The sequence below is a fragment of the Dioscorea cayenensis genome, chromosome 8 (genome assembly GCF_009730915.1).
Source record: "Dioscorea cayenensis subsp. rotundata cultivar TDr96_F1 chromosome 8, TDr96_F1_v2_PseudoChromosome.rev07_lg8_w22 25.fasta, whole genome shotgun sequence".
NCBI classification, from domain to species: domain Eukaryota; kingdom Viridiplantae; phylum Streptophyta; class Magnoliopsida; order Dioscoreales; family Dioscoreaceae; genus Dioscorea; species Dioscorea cayenensis.
This window is the reverse complement of record NC_052478.1, coordinates 4,490,279-4,508,794: the sequence shown is the minus strand read 5'-3', so window position 1 is coordinate 4,508,794 and position 18,516 is coordinate 4,490,279. Positions and strand designations below refer to the sequence as shown.

The 18,516-nt window shown below is 33.0% G+C and overlaps 2 protein-coding genes across 3 annotated transcripts; both read left to right on the top strand.

The window, feature by feature from the left end:
- Positions 1 to 525: 525 nt before the first annotated feature.
- Positions 526 to 2,534, top strand: LOC120266460 (WAT1-related protein At4g28040-like). The gene is made up of 7 exons (XM_039274087.1): positions 526 to 737; positions 820 to 888; positions 981 to 1,097; positions 1,178 to 1,379; positions 1,482 to 1,640; positions 1,775 to 1,926; positions 2,057 to 2,534. Exons 1-7 carry the CDS (start codon positions 550 to 552, stop codon positions 2,247 to 2,249), a joined length of 1,080 nt encoding a protein of 359 aa, XP_039130021.1. The 5' UTR covers positions 526 to 549; the 3' UTR covers positions 2,250 to 2,534.
- A 3,800-nt stretch (positions 2,535 to 6,334) lies between these two features.
- Positions 6,335 to 8,305, top strand: LOC120266641 (WAT1-related protein At4g30420-like). 2 transcript variants are annotated; one of them, XM_039274284.1, is made up of 8 exons: positions 6,335 to 6,559; positions 6,647 to 6,715; positions 6,800 to 6,916; positions 7,011 to 7,212; positions 7,317 to 7,475; positions 7,557 to 7,708; positions 7,822 to 8,031; positions 8,150 to 8,305. In XM_039274284.1, exons 1-7 carry the CDS (start codon positions 6,372 to 6,374, stop codon positions 8,012 to 8,014), a joined length of 1,080 nt encoding a protein of 359 aa, XP_039130218.1. In that variant the 5' UTR covers positions 6,335 to 6,371; the 3' UTR covers positions 8,015 to 8,031; positions 8,150 to 8,305. The 2 variants fall into 2 exon arrangements, with proteins under 2 accessions (XP_039130218.1, XP_039130217.1); XM_039274283.1 differs by having other exon boundaries at positions 7,822 to 8,305.
- Positions 8,306 to 18,516: the final 10,211 nt, after the last annotated feature.

The window sequence follows — 18,516 nt, the reverse complement described above, 5'->3', positions numbered from 1 at the left end:
AAAAAATTAATTAATTAAGAACCAAAGTATAGTCTATTAGATTTTTATCTTATTTGTGTTTGAGAGATCTCGAGTTCGAAGCCGATGTAAAAAAATAAGAAGGTGCTTGTCGTCAATTTGTAAAAAAAAAAAATAATTAATTGATTTAACTATACTATCTATTATTAACACTAATGTTAAAAAAAATTGAGTAATGAATTTAATGATAATTTATTGAATAAAAAATATATAATATTCTTTAATTTTATACTAAAAAATATCTTCATAATTAAATTTAAATAATAATTAATATTTTTTAAAATAATATATTAAATTGAAATATTGCATAAGTACATAAAATTGTAAATTTTTTTAATATAAAACTCATTTCATAGCAAATTAAATAATATTTTATTTATAAAACTATTACATTACAATTACTTAGTACTACTTACAGGTAACGAGAGAGCGACCCTCCTGAGTCTTGACACAAAAAAAGACAAGCTTCTCTCTCCTCTCTTTTTTATAAATAAACCTTCTCAATGATAAAGACAAACACATTTGGAAGCAATGAAGGGGGCTAGGATTGATGGCTTGAAAGAAATGGTTGCAATGGTGGTGGTGCAAAGTATATCTGCAAGCATGACCATCTTTGCCAAAGAAGTATTCACAGAGGGGATGAGCATCATAGTCTTCATTGTTTACAGACAAGCTATAGCTTCACTTTTCTTGATATCTACATCAATCATAGTCAACAGGTTTCTCTTTCTCTTTGGATGAAGAAAACCATTTCTTTTTTTCTGTAAAAATTATGTTGTTTGATATTCATGTTGCTTGCAGAGGAAAGATTGATCACTTGGCTTTGGGGTTCAAAGGATTTCTATTGGTGTTTCTTACTTCCTTTATTGGGTATGATTTTTTTTTTTTTAATTCTCTTTCTCTTTTGAAATTAATTAATTAAAGTTGTTGTAATTTGTAATACCTTTTTATGTCAAATTCAGTCCCACCATGACTGAGTACTTGAGCTACAATGGTTTGGCTTTATCATCTTCTTCTGTGTCTGCTGCAATGTCAAATACCCTCCCAGCTGCAACTTTTGTCATGGCTCTTGTTTTTGGGTGAACTCTTCAAACCATAGAATTTCTCCTCATTTAGTGAACTTTCTCTTTATTAAATATTTTCAATGTAATATGACCAGAGTTGAGAAACTGAAACCAAAAAGCTTGAGAACTTTTGCCAAGATCTTTGGAACTCTAATCTGTGTAGCAGGAGCTGTTTGCATGGCTTTGTACAAGGGCCTCAAGCTTCATAGCTTTGAATTATTAGAAGAAAACTGGATCAAGGGGTTCCTGTTTCTCACTGGAAGCATTTGCTGTTGGTCTCTTTGGTTAATCCTGCAGGTGAATTCAAGTTGCTGATTTATTCATTGTTATTGATATTCACTAGATTTTTATATACTGATTGAACCATCAACTGGTCATCAATTTGATTTTGTTTTTCAGGAACCAATTTGTAAGCATTATCTTGACCCATTATCACTAGCAACCTGGATGGCTTTCTTATCAGCCATATTATCATTTATCCTGGCACTAATCACAGAAACAAATTCAAATGCTTGGAAGATCCAATCTGTTTTTCAATTCCTGTCTTGCTTATTTGTGGTAATTTTTTTTTTTTTTTGACTAATCATTTGTGGTAAACTTCATCAAAATATGAATCATAATGACTAAAAAAAACAAATACTTTACATTTTATATAATAATTTTTTTTGTTGTTTTTGACAAACAATACACAGGGAATATTTGGATCCGGTGTGCTATTTTTTCTTGTATCTTGGGTAATTGCATCAAGAGGACCTGTTTTTTCTGCAATATTTACTCCACTCAACCTTGTGATCACTGCAATCTTCGGTCCGTTGCTGCTTCATGAAAATCTATATTTCGGAAGGTGTGCTGTAGCAAAATTATTACTTGAGTTATTGAAATCATTTATATGATCACCATCTCAAGATAATAATTTGAACGATGATCTAATTGATTGATGTTATATTGATAAATATGTTGCTTCCAATTTTCAGCTTGCTTGGTGCTGCTGCTGTCATTGTTGGATTGTACATGGTTCTGTGGGGAAAAGCAGAGGATTATGAAAGCAAAGCTAAGGTAGATCATAAAGATGATTCAACAGAACAAGATAGTGTCCAAAGTGTTTTGCATGAATCTCTGCTGATTGGAGGAGACCATGATATTGAAGGACATCCACAGAATAACTAAGCTAATGTCATTATTTGAGAATATATTGAACTTTTTATTGGTTGAATTGATGAATATAATTCAGGGAATTTCTGGATCTATTGCTGCATATTATCTCCAAGCATGGAAAATTGCAAGAAGAGGCCATTTTTTTTTTTCTGGTCTTTAATCCTCTTGCCACTGTCATTACTACCACCTTCATCTTGTGGATACTTTGCGAAAATGTTTACATTGTATCGTGCTAGTTCTCTATATTTATTTGAAGTGGATTCTGGGACATGGATTTATAGTTGAATTTTGGTGTGATATTGAATTTGTAGTTTGGTTCATGCTATTGTTGGTTTTGTGGGGAAAATCTGAGGATTATGGAAAGGTTGTCAAAAAGGATGATTCAATAGAACAAGTTGATGTTCAAAGTGTCTGGTACTTTGGGAGTGTGATGTTTAAAAGTGCACTATTTAAAAAAATCTTTTAAGGTCACTGCTAGTTACGTTAGTTTTTATATATTGAATATTAGTTATCAAGCTTTTAAATCATTGAACTCGCTTTAATTTATGATGTTCTCATACTTTGAGAGAAACTTAAATTTTATAAAGAAAAAGACACACACATCTATGTTTACACGCTAATTGGGATGTCCGACCTGCTTTTCAGCTTCTAAGCAATGCTTGCCATTATTCATGTTCAAAGAGTAATTAGTTGTTTAATTTTTTTTAATAAAATGCATAAATCATATATTTATTTAAAAACAAAATTGATTATAAAACAAAAGATGAGTAAAAAACATAAAGCAATAAAACCCAAAAAAACATATGAACCACCTTAATGCGCTAATAAAACTTGATATCGACATCCATTAATCATAAATGTAGGGTTGCACAGGTAGACAAAAGACCAAAAAAAAAATAAATGAAGGTACCCATAAAAGAACCATTGAGGGTGATCATTCGTTTCTAGCCCAATCCAATATGTGGATGCCATTCTCCATAATCTACAATGGTGCCACTGCTACAATGTTATCGAACTATCTTTAAAAAATGCCTACTATATCAGATATAGTAATAAATTCATCACTTCACTTAGTTGATAAGTAAAGATATTAAAAAAAAAATTTAGTGGTGAGTTAATAGGACTAATAGGGTGGAAATGACTTTTTTTTGTTTTTTTTTTAATAAATAGTAGTGTTCCAAATAGAAGTATCCGTGATGTGAGCCTACTTAATTCGTTTCAAATTGACAATTCCTGTACAAAAACATAACCAAGCTTAATAAGAGCTTTTTTAGCATTGAGTTCAAATATGGCTCTATTTATTTCTTCTAGTGTAAAAGGGACCTTGAGATGAGAGAGATCAGTCTAAGATTTAAACTAATCAACCCTGCCCAATTTTCTTTCCACTTGACTTTGCACATTAATTCTATATACATTTAATATTAAGACAATAAAATTATACAAGGTTGTTAAACAAGCCTTGTTCTAATAAGATTATGTATTGGATTAACATTTATCCCAATTCTTTTACTTCAATCTCTACATAAATTTAATATATTACAATATATTATTATGTGACAGGCTTGTCTTATAAATAACATTCCAAAATAATTAGATTACCAAAAGAGAACTAATACAAAAAATAAAATAAAATAAATTGTTAGACCCCCAAGATTTATTATCATATATACACATCCATACGACTACACGAGGAGAGTAGTTTTAATATATAAATAAGTAAATAAATCGAGTTGAAATAAGCAAATAAAATATAAGCTAAAAATGAAAGACTTACAAGTAATTAAATAGAATTCAAATAAACCTTGCCATCAAGAGGTTTTTACTAGTGCCATCTTTAGGAATATTTAATTGTCATCTTTTTATCTAATTTTATTTTATTGTCACCATTCTCACATGATTGATGATTCTTTTTAATTACTTTTACGTTGAAAAGTTTAGAATCGCTGATTAAGAGTGGCAGATAGAAAAAAAAAAAAAAAACTAAAACTAAAACTAAACTAAACTTTTGGAGAAGTTAAACACAACCACTATTCTATATAGGAGTTGGTAATTGCTCTTCTCATCTATATATATCTATATATATACTTTCTATATGTACCCACTTTGAAAACTAGTTTTAAAATTTTATGAAATTTTATTTAAGAGAAAAATGAATTAGGAAACTTTATTTTATACATGTTATAATTGTTTGGTGGAGAATTATCGATTCTATTTAAATTTATATCATTACTTTTGAGTTCAACTTGGTCGCAAAATAAATGTAAGAATCGGTAGATAATGACTAAAAATGTAAAAGAAGTAAAAAAAAAGAACGGAAAAAAAAATAGGGGTATATTTTTTAGGTCAACTTGATAGCAAAATAAACCAAGGTTGTTAGACCCGGCCCGGGCATTAACCCGGTTAAGGCTAGGGGTCAGGGGTCAATGGGTTCGACCGGGTCGAACCGGGGTTGAACCGGGTCAATAATAAAATAAAAAAAAAAATTATAATAATTAATAATGAACAAATATAATATTAAAACTATAATTATAATATAAAAAATTACTCAAATTTGATATTTAAATTGATAAATGAACTTATATGCACTAGTGTTTTCTAATTATGCCATTTATTTTTAAAATTTTTTAAATATTTACAAATTTAATATATTAATATATAATTATTGAACTTCTCTCGGTATTTTTTATTTTTTTATTTTTTATTGGTTGATTTTGTTAGAATAGATAAGAAATTTAATTTACTAATTCTTATCTTTTATATGGATGATACATTTTATCAATAAATTATGTAACTTACCCAATTTCAATTGAGATTTTATTTTGTTTTAAATTTTCTTATATTTTTTATTTAGTTAGAATATTTTATTTTTATATTTTATAAGAAAATTACACTCATTTATTATTTTATTTTTTTAATAAATTAAATTTTAGAAAGTATTTAGTATTTACATAACATATTAATAAATTTTATTTTTAAATGCTAATTTTTTTTTGTTGATATATATATATATATATATATATATATATATATATATATATATATATATATATATATATATATATTGTAATTCTATTGATTGATTATAAATTAAAAAAATAATATTAATAAATATACATGATTTTTGTAGTTTCTAATGAGAAAAATAATAATAAATTATTAAATATTAGAAAAAACTCTTATATTAGTGACTCGATTGACCCGTACGGGTCAACTGGCTCCCGGTTGAACCGCCTGGTCACCGGGCTAAGTCTCGGGTTTTTCCATACCCGGCTCATCGGGGTTTACCTACGGCCACATGGCCGGCTCCCGTTTTCGGCTGAACGCGTACGGTCCCGATCCCGACAACATCAAATAAACACAAGAATCTGTAGATAATGACTAAAACATTTTTTTTAAAAAAAAAATTGCAGGGTGGGAGGCTTTGAGAAACAATGGTGCATTTTTTTTTTAATTTTTATTATTTTTAAAATATTATAAAAATTATTAAATAAATAGAGAAATACAAAGGTATACCAGTTATAATAGCTTAATAATATTTAAAAAATAATTTTTTTACCATATAATTTTGAAAAAAATGGGTTAATACATAATATTAATAAACAATACTTACTTTAATATGCAGTACATAAACAATATTGATAAACAATAAAATTTTGAACTATTACCATTGGCGCAATTTGTGGTTAGTTACTGCTGATTTCTCATATACACAACCCTTGAATCCATGATATTTGAGTTTCACTTAATTTTGTATTCAAATATAAAACAAATTTATTTGATTAAAAACAAATGTTTATACAAATTTGATCACAGCGATACTAATTTACATATGAATTTTACAAATTAATGAGTACAAAAGTGATAATGTTGATCCAATGATGCGTGACATAAGTGATACAATTGTCTTGTCGTGTTTGAAAATAATGTCTGATCATCATACTAGAATTTTTGATAGCATTAATTTCTCATCGCTGGACTATTGGGACCAAATTAAAAATCAAAACAATGATAAAAGATGGTCCATTTCTCTGTAGAACCTTGATAATTTCTCAAATACATATATGTCATAAGAAAACATTGTCTCTTTTATATTAAACCTTTTCAAACATAAAAACACAAACACACCTGCAAGCAATGAAGGAGGGAAGGGTTGATCATGGTTTGAAAGAAATGGTTGCAATGGTGGTGGTGCAAAGTATATATGCATGCATGACCATCTTTTCCAAAGAAGCATTCACAGAGGGCATGAGCATCATAGTCTTCGTTGTTTACAGACAAGCTATAGCTTCACTTCTCTTGATACCTACATCAATCCTCAACAGGTCTCTCTTTCTCTTTGGATGAGAAAAAAAAATATTTCATTTCTTTTTATGTAAAATTATGTTGTTTGGTATTCATGTTGCAAGCAGAGGGAAGATTGATCACTTGGCTTTGGGGTTGAAAGGATTTCTTTTGGTGTTTCTTATTTCTTTTGTTGGGTATGATTTTTTTTCTCTCTTTCCCTTTTGATAGCAACTAATTTATTAAAGTTTTTGTAATTCTTTTTTTTTTCTCATTTTCAGTCCCTTCATGACCCAGTACTTGTACTACAATGGTTTGGATTTATTATCGTCTTCTCTGGCTACTGCAATGGCCAATACCCTCCCAGCTGCAACTTTTCTCATGGCTCTTGTTTTTGGGTGAACTACTCTTCAAACCATAGAATTTATAGCACACTTTTTATCTCATGCTGCACTTTCTCTTGATGAAAATTTTTCAATGAAACATGAGCAGTGTTGAGAAACTAAAACCAAAAAGCTTGAGAACCTATGCCAAGATCTTTGGAACTCTAATCTGTGTAGCAGGAGCTGTTTGCATGGCTTTGTACAAGGGCTCCAAGCTTCATAACATTAATTTATTAGAAGAAAAATGGATCAAGGGGTTCCTATTTCTCAGTGGAAGCATTTGCTGTTGGTCTCTTTGGTTAATTCTGCAGGTGAATTCAAGTTGCTGATTTATTCATTGTTCTTCATTTTTTCAGGATTTTTTTATACACTGACCGAACCATCAACTGATCATCAATTTGATTTTGTTTTCCAGGCAATAATTTGTAAGAATTATCTTGATCCATTATCACTAGCAACCTGGGTGTCTTTCTTATCAACTATGCCATCATTTATCCTGGCACTAATCATAGAAACAAATTCAAATGCTTGGATAATCAAATCTGTTTCTCAACTTCTGTCTTGCTTATTTGTGGTAAATTTCATCAAAATCTGAATCATGAGAACTAAAAAATTACTTTATATTGCATATATATTGACAATAATTAATACACAGGGAATATTTGGATCTGGTGTGACATTTTATCTTGTATCTTGGGTAATTGCATCAAGAGGACCTGTGTTTTCTGCATTGTTTGCACCACTCAGCCTCGTGATCACTACGATCCTCGGTGCATTGCTGCTTCAAGAAAATGTCTACGTTGGAAGGTCTGTTCTAACAAAATCATCACCTGAAATATTGAAATCTCACTAGTATCACCATCTCAAGATAATAATTTGATTGATGTTATATTAATAGACAAATTGTTTCCAATTTTCAGCTTGGTTGGTGCTACTTCTGTCGTTGGTGGATTGTACATGGTTCTGTGGGGAAAAACAGAGGATTATGAAACCAAAGCTAAGGTAGATCAAAAAGATGATTCAACAGAACAAGATGATGTCCAAAGTAGTTTGCATGAGTCTCTGCTGATTGGAAGAGACCATGATATTGAAGGACATCTGCAGATTAACTAAGCCACTGTCATTGTAGCGTACGTGCTAGTTCTCTATATTTATTATTTGGAGTGGATTCTGGGACATGGATTTATAGTTGAATTTTGGTGTGATACTGAATTTGTAGTTTGGGTCATGATATTGTTGATATTGTAGGGAAAATCTGAGGATTATGGAACGGTTGATCAACGGGATGTTCCTAGTGTCTGGTACTTTGGGACTTGGGAGTTTGATGTTTAAAAGTCCACTATTTAATCTTTTTTTTTATTATTGAATATTAGTTATCAAGCTTTTAAATCATTGAACTCGCTTTAATTTATAATGTTCTCATACTTTGAGAGAAACTTAAATTTTATAAAGAAAAAGACACACACACATCTATGTTACACGCTAATTGGGATGTCTGACCTGATTTTCAGCTTCTAAGCAATGCTTGCCATTATTCATGTCAAGTATTATTCATGTTGAATGAGTAATTAGTTGTTTAAATTTTTTTTTATTGAAGTGCATAAATTATATATTTATTTAAAAACAAAAATGGTTACAAAACAAAAGATGAGTAAAAGACACAAACCAATAAAACCGAACAAAATAAATGAACCACTTTAATGAGCTAATAAAACTTGATATTGACATCCATTAATCATAACTGTAGAGTTGCACAAGTAGACAAAAGACTTAAAAAATGAATGGAGGTACCCATAAAGTAATCATTGAGGGTGATCATCTGTTTTAAGTAAGGCTAAAGAGCATTAGGGGTTATCAGGTCACTAGCTTTAGCTTAATCCAATATCTGGATGCCATTCTCCAAAATCTACAATGGTGCCACTACTACAACATTATTGAAAATATCTCTATCTTTGAAAAATGCCTACTATATCAAATCTAGTAATAAATTCATCAATTCACTTAGGCTTTGCTTGGATGAGATGAAGCAAGGTTTTGTAAAAATAGAATAGGGTAAAGCAAGATAAAATAATGTAAAAAGAGGTTTTAAGTTATACCTTGTTTGGCTTGAAGGTAAAGTAAATGGAGGTTATCAAATCTTATAGTGTTTGGATTGAGGGTAATAAAAGGTAAGGTTTTACATTAAAATTACTAAAATGCCCTTGAAACTATAAATTGTATTTTATACTAAGTAAAGATATTAAAAATAATTTTTAGTGGTGAGTTAATAGAACTAATAGGTGGAAATGACTTTTTTTTTTTAATAAAAAGGTGGATAAACCACTTTAATTAAAATAAAAAGCAACTACTACTAGATGTGGTAAGGAGACAACTGAAGAACCCGACCAAATGACAAAACTAAAGACAAACGAGAACAAAAGATGATGAACAACGGCCCTTCTCAAGGTCACTTGCATAAATGGCTTTTTTTTTTTTTTAATGGTGGTGTTCAAAATAGAAATACCCGCAATGTGAGCCTAATTAATTCGTTCCAAATTGCCAATTCCTGTATAAAAACATAACCAAGCTTAATAAGAGCTTTTTAGCATTGAGTTCAAATATGGCTATATTGATTTCTTCTAGTGTAAAAGGGACCTTGAGATGAGAGAGATCAGTCTAAGTATTTACGCTAATCAACCCTGCCCAAATTTCTTTTCTCTTGACTTTGCACATTAATTCTATATACATTTAATCTTAAGGCAATAAAATTATACAAGGTTGTCAAACAAGCCTAGTTCTAATAAGATCATGTATTGGATTAACATTTATCCCAATTCTGTTACTTCAATCTCTACATAACTTTAATATATTATAATATATTATTATGTGACAAGCTTGTCTTCTAAGTAACATTTCAAATTAATTAAATTGCTAAAAGAAAACTAATACAAAAAATAAAATAAAATAAATTGTTAGACCTCAAGATTTGTTATCATATATACACATCCACACGACTACACGAGGAGAGTAGTTTCAATATATAAGTAAGTAAATAAAATCGAGTTGAAATAAGCAAATCAAATATAAGCTAAAAAATAAAAGACTTATAAGTAATTAAATAGAATTCAAATAAACCTTACGATCAAGAGATTTTTACTAGTGCCATCTTTAGGAATATTTAATTGTCATTTTTTTTATCTAATTTTATTTTATTTGTCACCGTTCTCACATGATTGATGATTCTTTTTAATTACTTTTACGTTGAAAATTTTTGAATCGCTAATTAAGAGTGTCAGAAAGGAAAAAAAACCACTTTTGGAGAAGTTAAACACAACCACTATTCTATATAGGAGTCGCTAATTGCTCTTCTCATATATATATATATATATTATTAGTTCCACCGGTGTGGTTTGTGATTTTTAGGGAACACTCAAACACTCATACAAGCATACACAAACCAAACAAGAAGGAGATACACGACGTTAGTAACCCAGTTCGGCATCCACACCCCTACGTCTGGGGGGTCAAGCCCGGAGATAAACAATCCACTAAAAGAGGTGAAAATACATGAGTACAAACACTTGTCACTCAACACTCACAAACAAAGATCACCACCCTCTCTAGATTGTCTTGTGCACCCACTCTCTCTTGTTCCGGTCACACATACAATCTACAAGCAAGGTAGCTTATATAGACGCTTCAACGTCCCAAATATAGCTTATACCTCTTTTAGAATCTCCGTTGAAACTAATTTAAAAACCTTCTGAAATTAGCTGTTGCAACTTGCAACTCCTGTTGTAACATAAGTTGCAACATGACCATGACTGCTGACTTGACTGAGTTCTGGTTACGTTGCGGACGACCTCAAGGCCCATCAACCTCCCGGTCATGCTTAGTCCGAGTCGATGCAGTCAAATCTCCCGATCCCGACTGCCGGCAACTTGCCTACCTCCTCAGTTCCTCATCACGCAGTCCCCTCGCAAGGGGCGCACGTCCTTGTGCGTCTTTATGAAACTTGCCAAACTTAGTCTTCAACCTTCCAAGTTTGGTCTTCAAATATTCTCCAAACTTGATCTTCATTTCACCCAAGTTTGGACCTCAAATCTTGCGGTTAATGATCTTCAATTATTCTCATCAAGGATTCTTCTATGCATACCATTGATAGGTATTTCTTCAATTAAGCTCCACTATATTTAGTCTTCAATCAAATCACTTAAATATGGTCTTGATATGATCTTGTCTTCAAATTGTAACATGTTTCCAAGAATAATTCCACCAGAATCTTCAAGATATTTTCCTCCATGTTATAGACTTACTAAAAATAGCTTCACCAAAATCTTCAAGATGTTTTGCCTTGCAAGTCAAGTCTCCTTGCCATGTCACCATGCTTTCCATGTCATCAATTATGCTTTGTCATCATGGTTGCCACGTCATCTTGTTTTGGTGTCAAATCATACCAATTAAATAGTGCAGTCGCACTAACATATATATCCTTTCTACACGTACCCACTTTCAAAACTAGTTCTTTATGAAATTTTATTTAAGAGAAAAATGAAATATAAAACTTTATTTTATACATGCTATAATTGTTTGGTGGAGAATTATCGATTCTATTTAAATTTATATTATTACTTTTGAGTTCAACTTGATGGCAAAATAAACATAAAAATTGGTAGATAATAGCTAAAACAGTAAAAAAAAGAGTGGGAAAAAAAAAGATGGGGTATACTTTTGAGTTTAACTTGATGGCAAAACAAACATAAGAATTTGTAGATAATTACTAAAACATTTTTAAAAAAGAAAAACTTGCCGGGGTGGGAGGCTTTGAGAAACAATGGTGCATTTTTTTTTTATTATTTTTTAAAATATCATAAGGATTGTCAAATAAATAAAGAAATATAAAGGTACACCAGTTATAATAGCTTAATGATATTTTAAAAAAATTTCTGCCATGTTATTTTGAAAAAAATAGATTAATAAATAATACTAATAAACAATACTTAATCTTAATATGCAGTACATAAACAATATTAACAAACAATAAAATTTTGAACTATCATCGTTTATACAATTTGTTGTGAGTTACTGTTGATTTTGCATGTACACTACCCATGAATCCATAATATTTGAGTTTCACTTAATTTTGTTTTTAAATATAAAACAAATTTATTTTAATAAAAACACATTTTTATACAAATTTGATCACAGCGATACTAATTTACATATGAATTTCACAAATTAATGAGTATAAAAATGATAATGTTAATCAAATGATGCGTGACATAAGTGATACAATTGTCTTGTCGTGTTTGAAAATAATATCTTATCATCATAACAGAATAAAAGCATAAATTTCTCATCACTGGACTATTTGGACTAAATAAAAATAAAAACAATGATAAAAGATGGTCCTTTTGTAGAACCTTGATAATTTCTCAAAGACATATATGTCATATGAAAACAATTTTTTTTTTTAAAAAAAAAAGTGGATAAACCACATTCATTAAGTAAAGAACACCAAAAAGAGCCGTGGCTCTTACAAAATAAACCACCAGAAGTGGTTGAGAGAACAACAGGCAAAACAAAAGCCAGAGAGAAGAAAGGGGTAAAAACCTAAAGGAAGGGAAGCTCCTTTAAGAAAACATGTAAGAAAGTCTAAATCTCGCCAGGAGAAGAAGGTCTCGATGACGGGGAATCCTGCACCACATCTCTAGAACTCAGGAACTTCCAGACTCCTCTTTATCTTTGACACAGGATCCTCAAGTTTTGCCTTTTTAGCTTCTGGGGCTGCATTGAACCATGAAATTATCATGCAAATAATCTTTAAAATAATTGCAACAGACGAAAGGCAATTGGAATTAAAGATACGAGCATTTCTTTCAAACCAGATATTCCAATTAATAGCTCTCACCACCATTTGCCAATTAATAGCTCTCACCACCAGATATTCCAACGGGTCTTAGAAGCAATCTTCCACCACCATTTGCCAAGAAGGGCATTATTAAAAGTATGTAAATTCAAAATTGCCCATCCTCCTTGCTCTTTAGAACGACACAGTCTAGTCCAGGAAACCAGTCTAATTTTGCTCTGATGATTGTCCGGTCCGAACCAGAGGAAATCTCTGCGAATCTTATCGATACCCTTAATAACCCAGGAAGGAAGTTTAAAAATCGACATCCAGTAGGTGGGAATGACAGTAAGCACTGAATTAACCAGTGTGAGTCTCCCCCCTAAGGATAGTAGTTTAGATTTCCAAGAAGCGAGCCTCAAACGAATTTTGTTTAGTAGGATATCCCAATCCTATCTTCTAGGTCTTCCACTTGAAATAGGTATGCCGAGATAAACATTCTCTCTTCGTTTTTTTTTTATTTTATATATAAACCTTCTCAAACATAAAAACACAAACACACCAGCAAGCAATGAACGAGGGAAGGGTTGGTCATGGTTTGAAAGAAATGGCTGCAATGGTGGTGGTACAAATTATATATGCATGCATGAAAATCTTTTCCAAAGAAGCATTCACAGAGGGCATGAGCATCGTAGTCTTCGTTGTTTACAGACAAGCTATAGCTTCACTTCTCTTGATACCTACATCAATCATACTCAACAGGTCTCTCTATCTCTTTGGATGAAGAAAACAATATTTCATTTCTTTTTAAGTAAAATTATGTTGTTTGGCATTCATGTTGCAAGCAGAGGGAAGATTGATCACTTGGCTTTGGGGTTGAAAGGATTTCTTTTGGTGTTTCTTATTTCTTTTTGTTGGGTATGATCTTTCCCTTTTGATAGCAACTAATTTATTAAAGTTTTTGTAATCTCATTTTCATCCCTTCATGACCCAAAGACTTGTACATACAATGGTTTGGATTTATTATCGCCTTCTCCTCGACACCCGAATGGCCAATACCCTCCCCACCGAACTTTTCTCATGGCTCTTTGTTTTTGAGGGTGAACTACTCTTCAAACCATAGAATTTATAGCACACTTTTTATCTCATGCTCCACTTTCTCTTGATGAAAAATTTTCAATGAAACATGAGCAGAGTTGAGAAACTAAAACCAAAAAGCTTGAGAACCTATGCCAAGATCTTTGAACTCTAACTGCGGTAGCATGAGTCGCTTGCATGGCTTTTGTACAAGGGCTCCAAGCTTCATAACATTAAATTATTAGAAGAAAACTGGATCAAGGGGTTCCTATTTCTCACTGGAAGCATTTGTTGTTGGTCTCTTTGGTTAATTCGCAGTGGAATTCCAGCTTGTCGATTTATTCATTGTTCTTCATTTTTACCGATTTTTTTATACAATCGGCCGAACCATCAATCGATCATCAATTTTGATTTTTGTTTTTCGTGCACTAATTTGTGAGAATTGTCTTGATCCATTATCACTAGCAACCTCGGATGTCTTTCTTTGTCAACCATGCAATCATTTATCCCGCACTCAATCATAGAAACAAACTCAAATGCTTGATAATCAAAAACTGCTTTTTTCAACTTCGCTCTTGCTTATTTGTGGTAAAATTTCATCAAAAATCGAATCATGAGAACTAGTAAATTTACTTTATATTGCAAAATATAACATATATATTGACAATAATTAATACATTGTGGAATATTTGATCCTGTGTGACATTTTTATCTTGTATCCGTTAGATACATGTATATATGTGCATGTATATCCCGAGTATAGACTATGTACACTATAATGCATCTTGTACACTTCATCATCTATTTATACATGAGCTGTCCATCGAGATCAATGGTCTGCCACTCTCTCTTCCTCTCACTCTAACATGGTATCGACTTAGCTAGGCAGGCCGAACCCCGCCCACTCCTTCTCCCGCCGACTGCCGCCGCTCGCCCTGCCTGCCTCCCGACCACGCCCTCGCCCCGCCATGATCGGCCGCGCACACGCCCGCGCCTGCCTCGCTTGCGGTACATCACATGCTCGAGCCCGCGCCCAGCTCGCTCTTGCGCTCACGGCCCGCGCCCACGCCTGCTGCCTCGCGCTCACCGCCCGCCTACATCGCCTTGATGTGAAGAATGCGCTTCTTCACGCGACTTAAAGAGGAAGTTTATACGACCTCCTCCCGTCTTCGGGTGCCTCTGTGGATCGCTTTGTCGACTTCGCTGTGTTTTATGGTCTTAAACAGTCTCCACGGGCCTCGGGTTTGAGCGATCTGCAAGATCGTTATCGAGGCGGCCGGTTTCACTTCGAGCATCTATGATTCGGCAGCCTTTGTTCATTCCTCACATCGTGGTCGCACTCATTCTTCTCTCATGTGGACTGACATGATTCTTAATCGAGGGCGATCCCCGCCTACATCGCTTTTCGTGAAGCGTAAACTCGTGAGACATTCTTGATGACCGATTTCGGTCCGCTCTGCTACTTGGGTATTGAGATCACTTCTCGCCCTGATGGCTACCGCTCTTACCTCAAGAAACGATATACTCTGACCTTCTTGCTCGCCTCCTGCTTGATCGATACTCGTGACCGTCAGCTACACCCATGGAGCTTCACTTGCAGCTTCGAGCTTCTAATGGGACTCCTTTACCCGATCCTCCTCGATATCGACATCTTGTTGGCAGTCTGGTTTACTTGGTCGCCACCCGTCCCCGACATTTCTCATGCAGCCCATATTCTCGAGTCACTTTTGTTGCGCCTTTCTACTCGCTCATTATGCACATCTTCTCCGAGTAATCGCGCTATCTTCGTGGTACCGCATCTCGTGGTCTCTGTCTCTATTCACGCCATTCCACTCTTCGCCCATGTGCCTATTCCGATGCTACTTGGGCTAGTTCCCCTCGATGATCGCTTCTATGTTATCGTTACATCGTATCTTCTCGATCTTCTCTCATTGTTTGGAAGACTAAGAAACAACATACAGTAGCCAAGTCCAAAGGCTCGAGGTCGAGGTTCGTGGCTTTTAGCTTCCACTGCTCAGAGGCGCTTTGGCTCGCTCGATCCTACAGTGACTTTGGGATACCGCAGACTCCCCTATTCCTCTTCACCGTGATAAGCACTGGGGCCCTTCAGATTGTCACGACCCTGGCCAAGTCATGAGCCGACTCAAACACATCGAGTGGATGCCCATTTCACTCGACGTCATGTCTCGCCTCGTACAAGTGTCTCTTCATTACCTTCCCACAGAGGTTCGTGTAGTCGACTTCTTCACCAAAGCTGCCAGATCAAGCGATCAAGATCTTTTCATAGTTATCCAAACCCGCATGTATGATCCGTCCTTTGAGTTTTAGGAGGGGTGTTAGATACATGTATATATGTGTATGTATATCCTGAGTATAGACTATGTACACTATATGTACTTGTACACTTCATCATCTATTTATACATGAGCTTGTCCATTGAGATCAATGGTTCAAGCATTTCTCTCTTCCTCTCACCTCTAACGAAAGATCTTGTAATCGTGATCAAGAGGACCTTTGTTTTCTCGCAATGTTTGCACCACTCAGTGCTCATGGATCACTACGATCCCCTGCGATTGTCGCTTCAAGAAAAATGTCTATGTCGGAAGGTCCGCTCTAACAAAAATCATCACCTGAATTATTGAAATCTCACTAGTATCACCATCTCAAGATAATAATTTGAAAGATGTTATATTAATAGACAAATTGTTTCCAATTTTCAGCTTAATTGGTGCTACTGCTATCGTTGGTGGATTGTACATGGTTCTGTGGGGAAAAACTGAGGATTATGAAACCAAAGCTAAAGTAGATCAAAAAGATGATTCAACAGAACAAGATGATGTCCAAAGTAGTTTGCATGAGTCTCTGCTGATTGGAAGAGACCTTGATATTGAAGGACATCCGCAGAATAACTAAGCCACTGTCATCATTTGAGAATAAATTGAACTGTTTATTGATTGAATTGAATATAATTCAGGGAATTTTTCGATCTATTGCTCCATATTGTCTCCAAGCATGGAAAATTGCAAGAAGAGGCCCTCCTACCACCTTCATCTTGTAGATACTTGGCAAAAAATTTTACATTGTAGCGTGCTGGTTCTCTATATTTATTTGAAGTGTATTCAGGGACATGGATTTACAGTTGAATTTTGGTGTGATATTGAATTTGTAGTTTTGGTCATGATATTGTTAGTTTTGTGGGGAAAATCTGAGGATTATGGAACGGTTGATCAATGTGATGATTTAATAGAACTAGCTGAAGTTCCTAGTGTCTGGTATCTTTCTTGTGTGTTTATAGGATTTTTTTTTTTCACAAAGTTTTGAACTTATTTCTTTCCAGTTACCGAGTTTTAATTTATATCATAAATGTTACCAGGATTATGGAACGGTTGATCAATGTGAGGATTTCGTTTCACCGGGAGGTTACCTGCGAGTGACCACATCCATGCTGCTGACGTAAATGCTGGAAAAAACACAGTCAGCACAGCTCAAACCACGTCCTCAGTCTGAGATAGAGCCTCAACGTTAGCCGACCTGTCCACATCAGCAGAATTGGTAACCGTTTTGATACTAAATGAAAATTTAGTGACCGAAATGAATAACATAAGTTGTTCAATAATATGTCACACTTAGATTTGTCATGGAAATATATTTTGTTATTTCATTTTGGTCACTATGTTTTCATTTAGTATCATAACGGTTACCAACTTTGCTGACGTGGAGGTTCCATCTCGGACTAAGGACGTGGCAAGCTGTGCTAACTGTGTTTTTTCCGGTATCCACGTCAGCAGCATGGATGTGATCACTCGCGGGTGGCCTCCCGGTGGAATGAAATCAAACTTGAGTAACCTTTATGATACAAATTAAAACTTGGTAACCGGAAAGAAATAAGTTCAAAACTTAGTGACCTATCAAAAAATTAATCCTATGTTTATACTTAGGAGGTATTTGTTTGACTGGATTTGAAAACCAAAGAATTTCAAAATGCTTGGATTTTAGAAATCATTTGTTTGTTTGAAAAAAATTTAAATTATTCTTTGTATTTACAAATTCTAAAGTTATGCGATTATGGAATTCTGCCAAAATGACCGAATTCTAAAATCCCATCCAATGAATCCCTCACATGCAAGTCATGTGAGGTATTCATGTGCAAATATATATTAATTATATAATATTTAAAATTTGGATTATATTAATTATATTAATTAGTCATAATATTACTTACATTATAATTATATTTTATTAAATAAAATATTTAATAAAATATAATTATATTCTAATTACTATTAGAAATATAATATATAATTGATATATTATATTATATTAATTATTTTAACAAATAATTAATATATTATATTTTATTATATATTAATTATATTAATTACTGATAATATTTGAAACTTATATTCATATTTACATAAAATAAAATGTATATATTTATAATATATATTAATTATATATAATATTATGGTGGGGTAACCTCAGCATGGGTGACCATAATATGTAATCATGCAAAAATACATCAAACCAAAGTTACAAGCACATGTTTTTTAAATCCAAATTTACAAATCTCTCCAACCAAACACAAAATTATGTGATTCAGCATTATAAATACATCCAACCAAACACTGAATTTGACTCTGCTGAACTTTCAGATACAAAAATTTATAAATGTATATCCACTACAATTTTTAACTATATCCAATCAAACTTC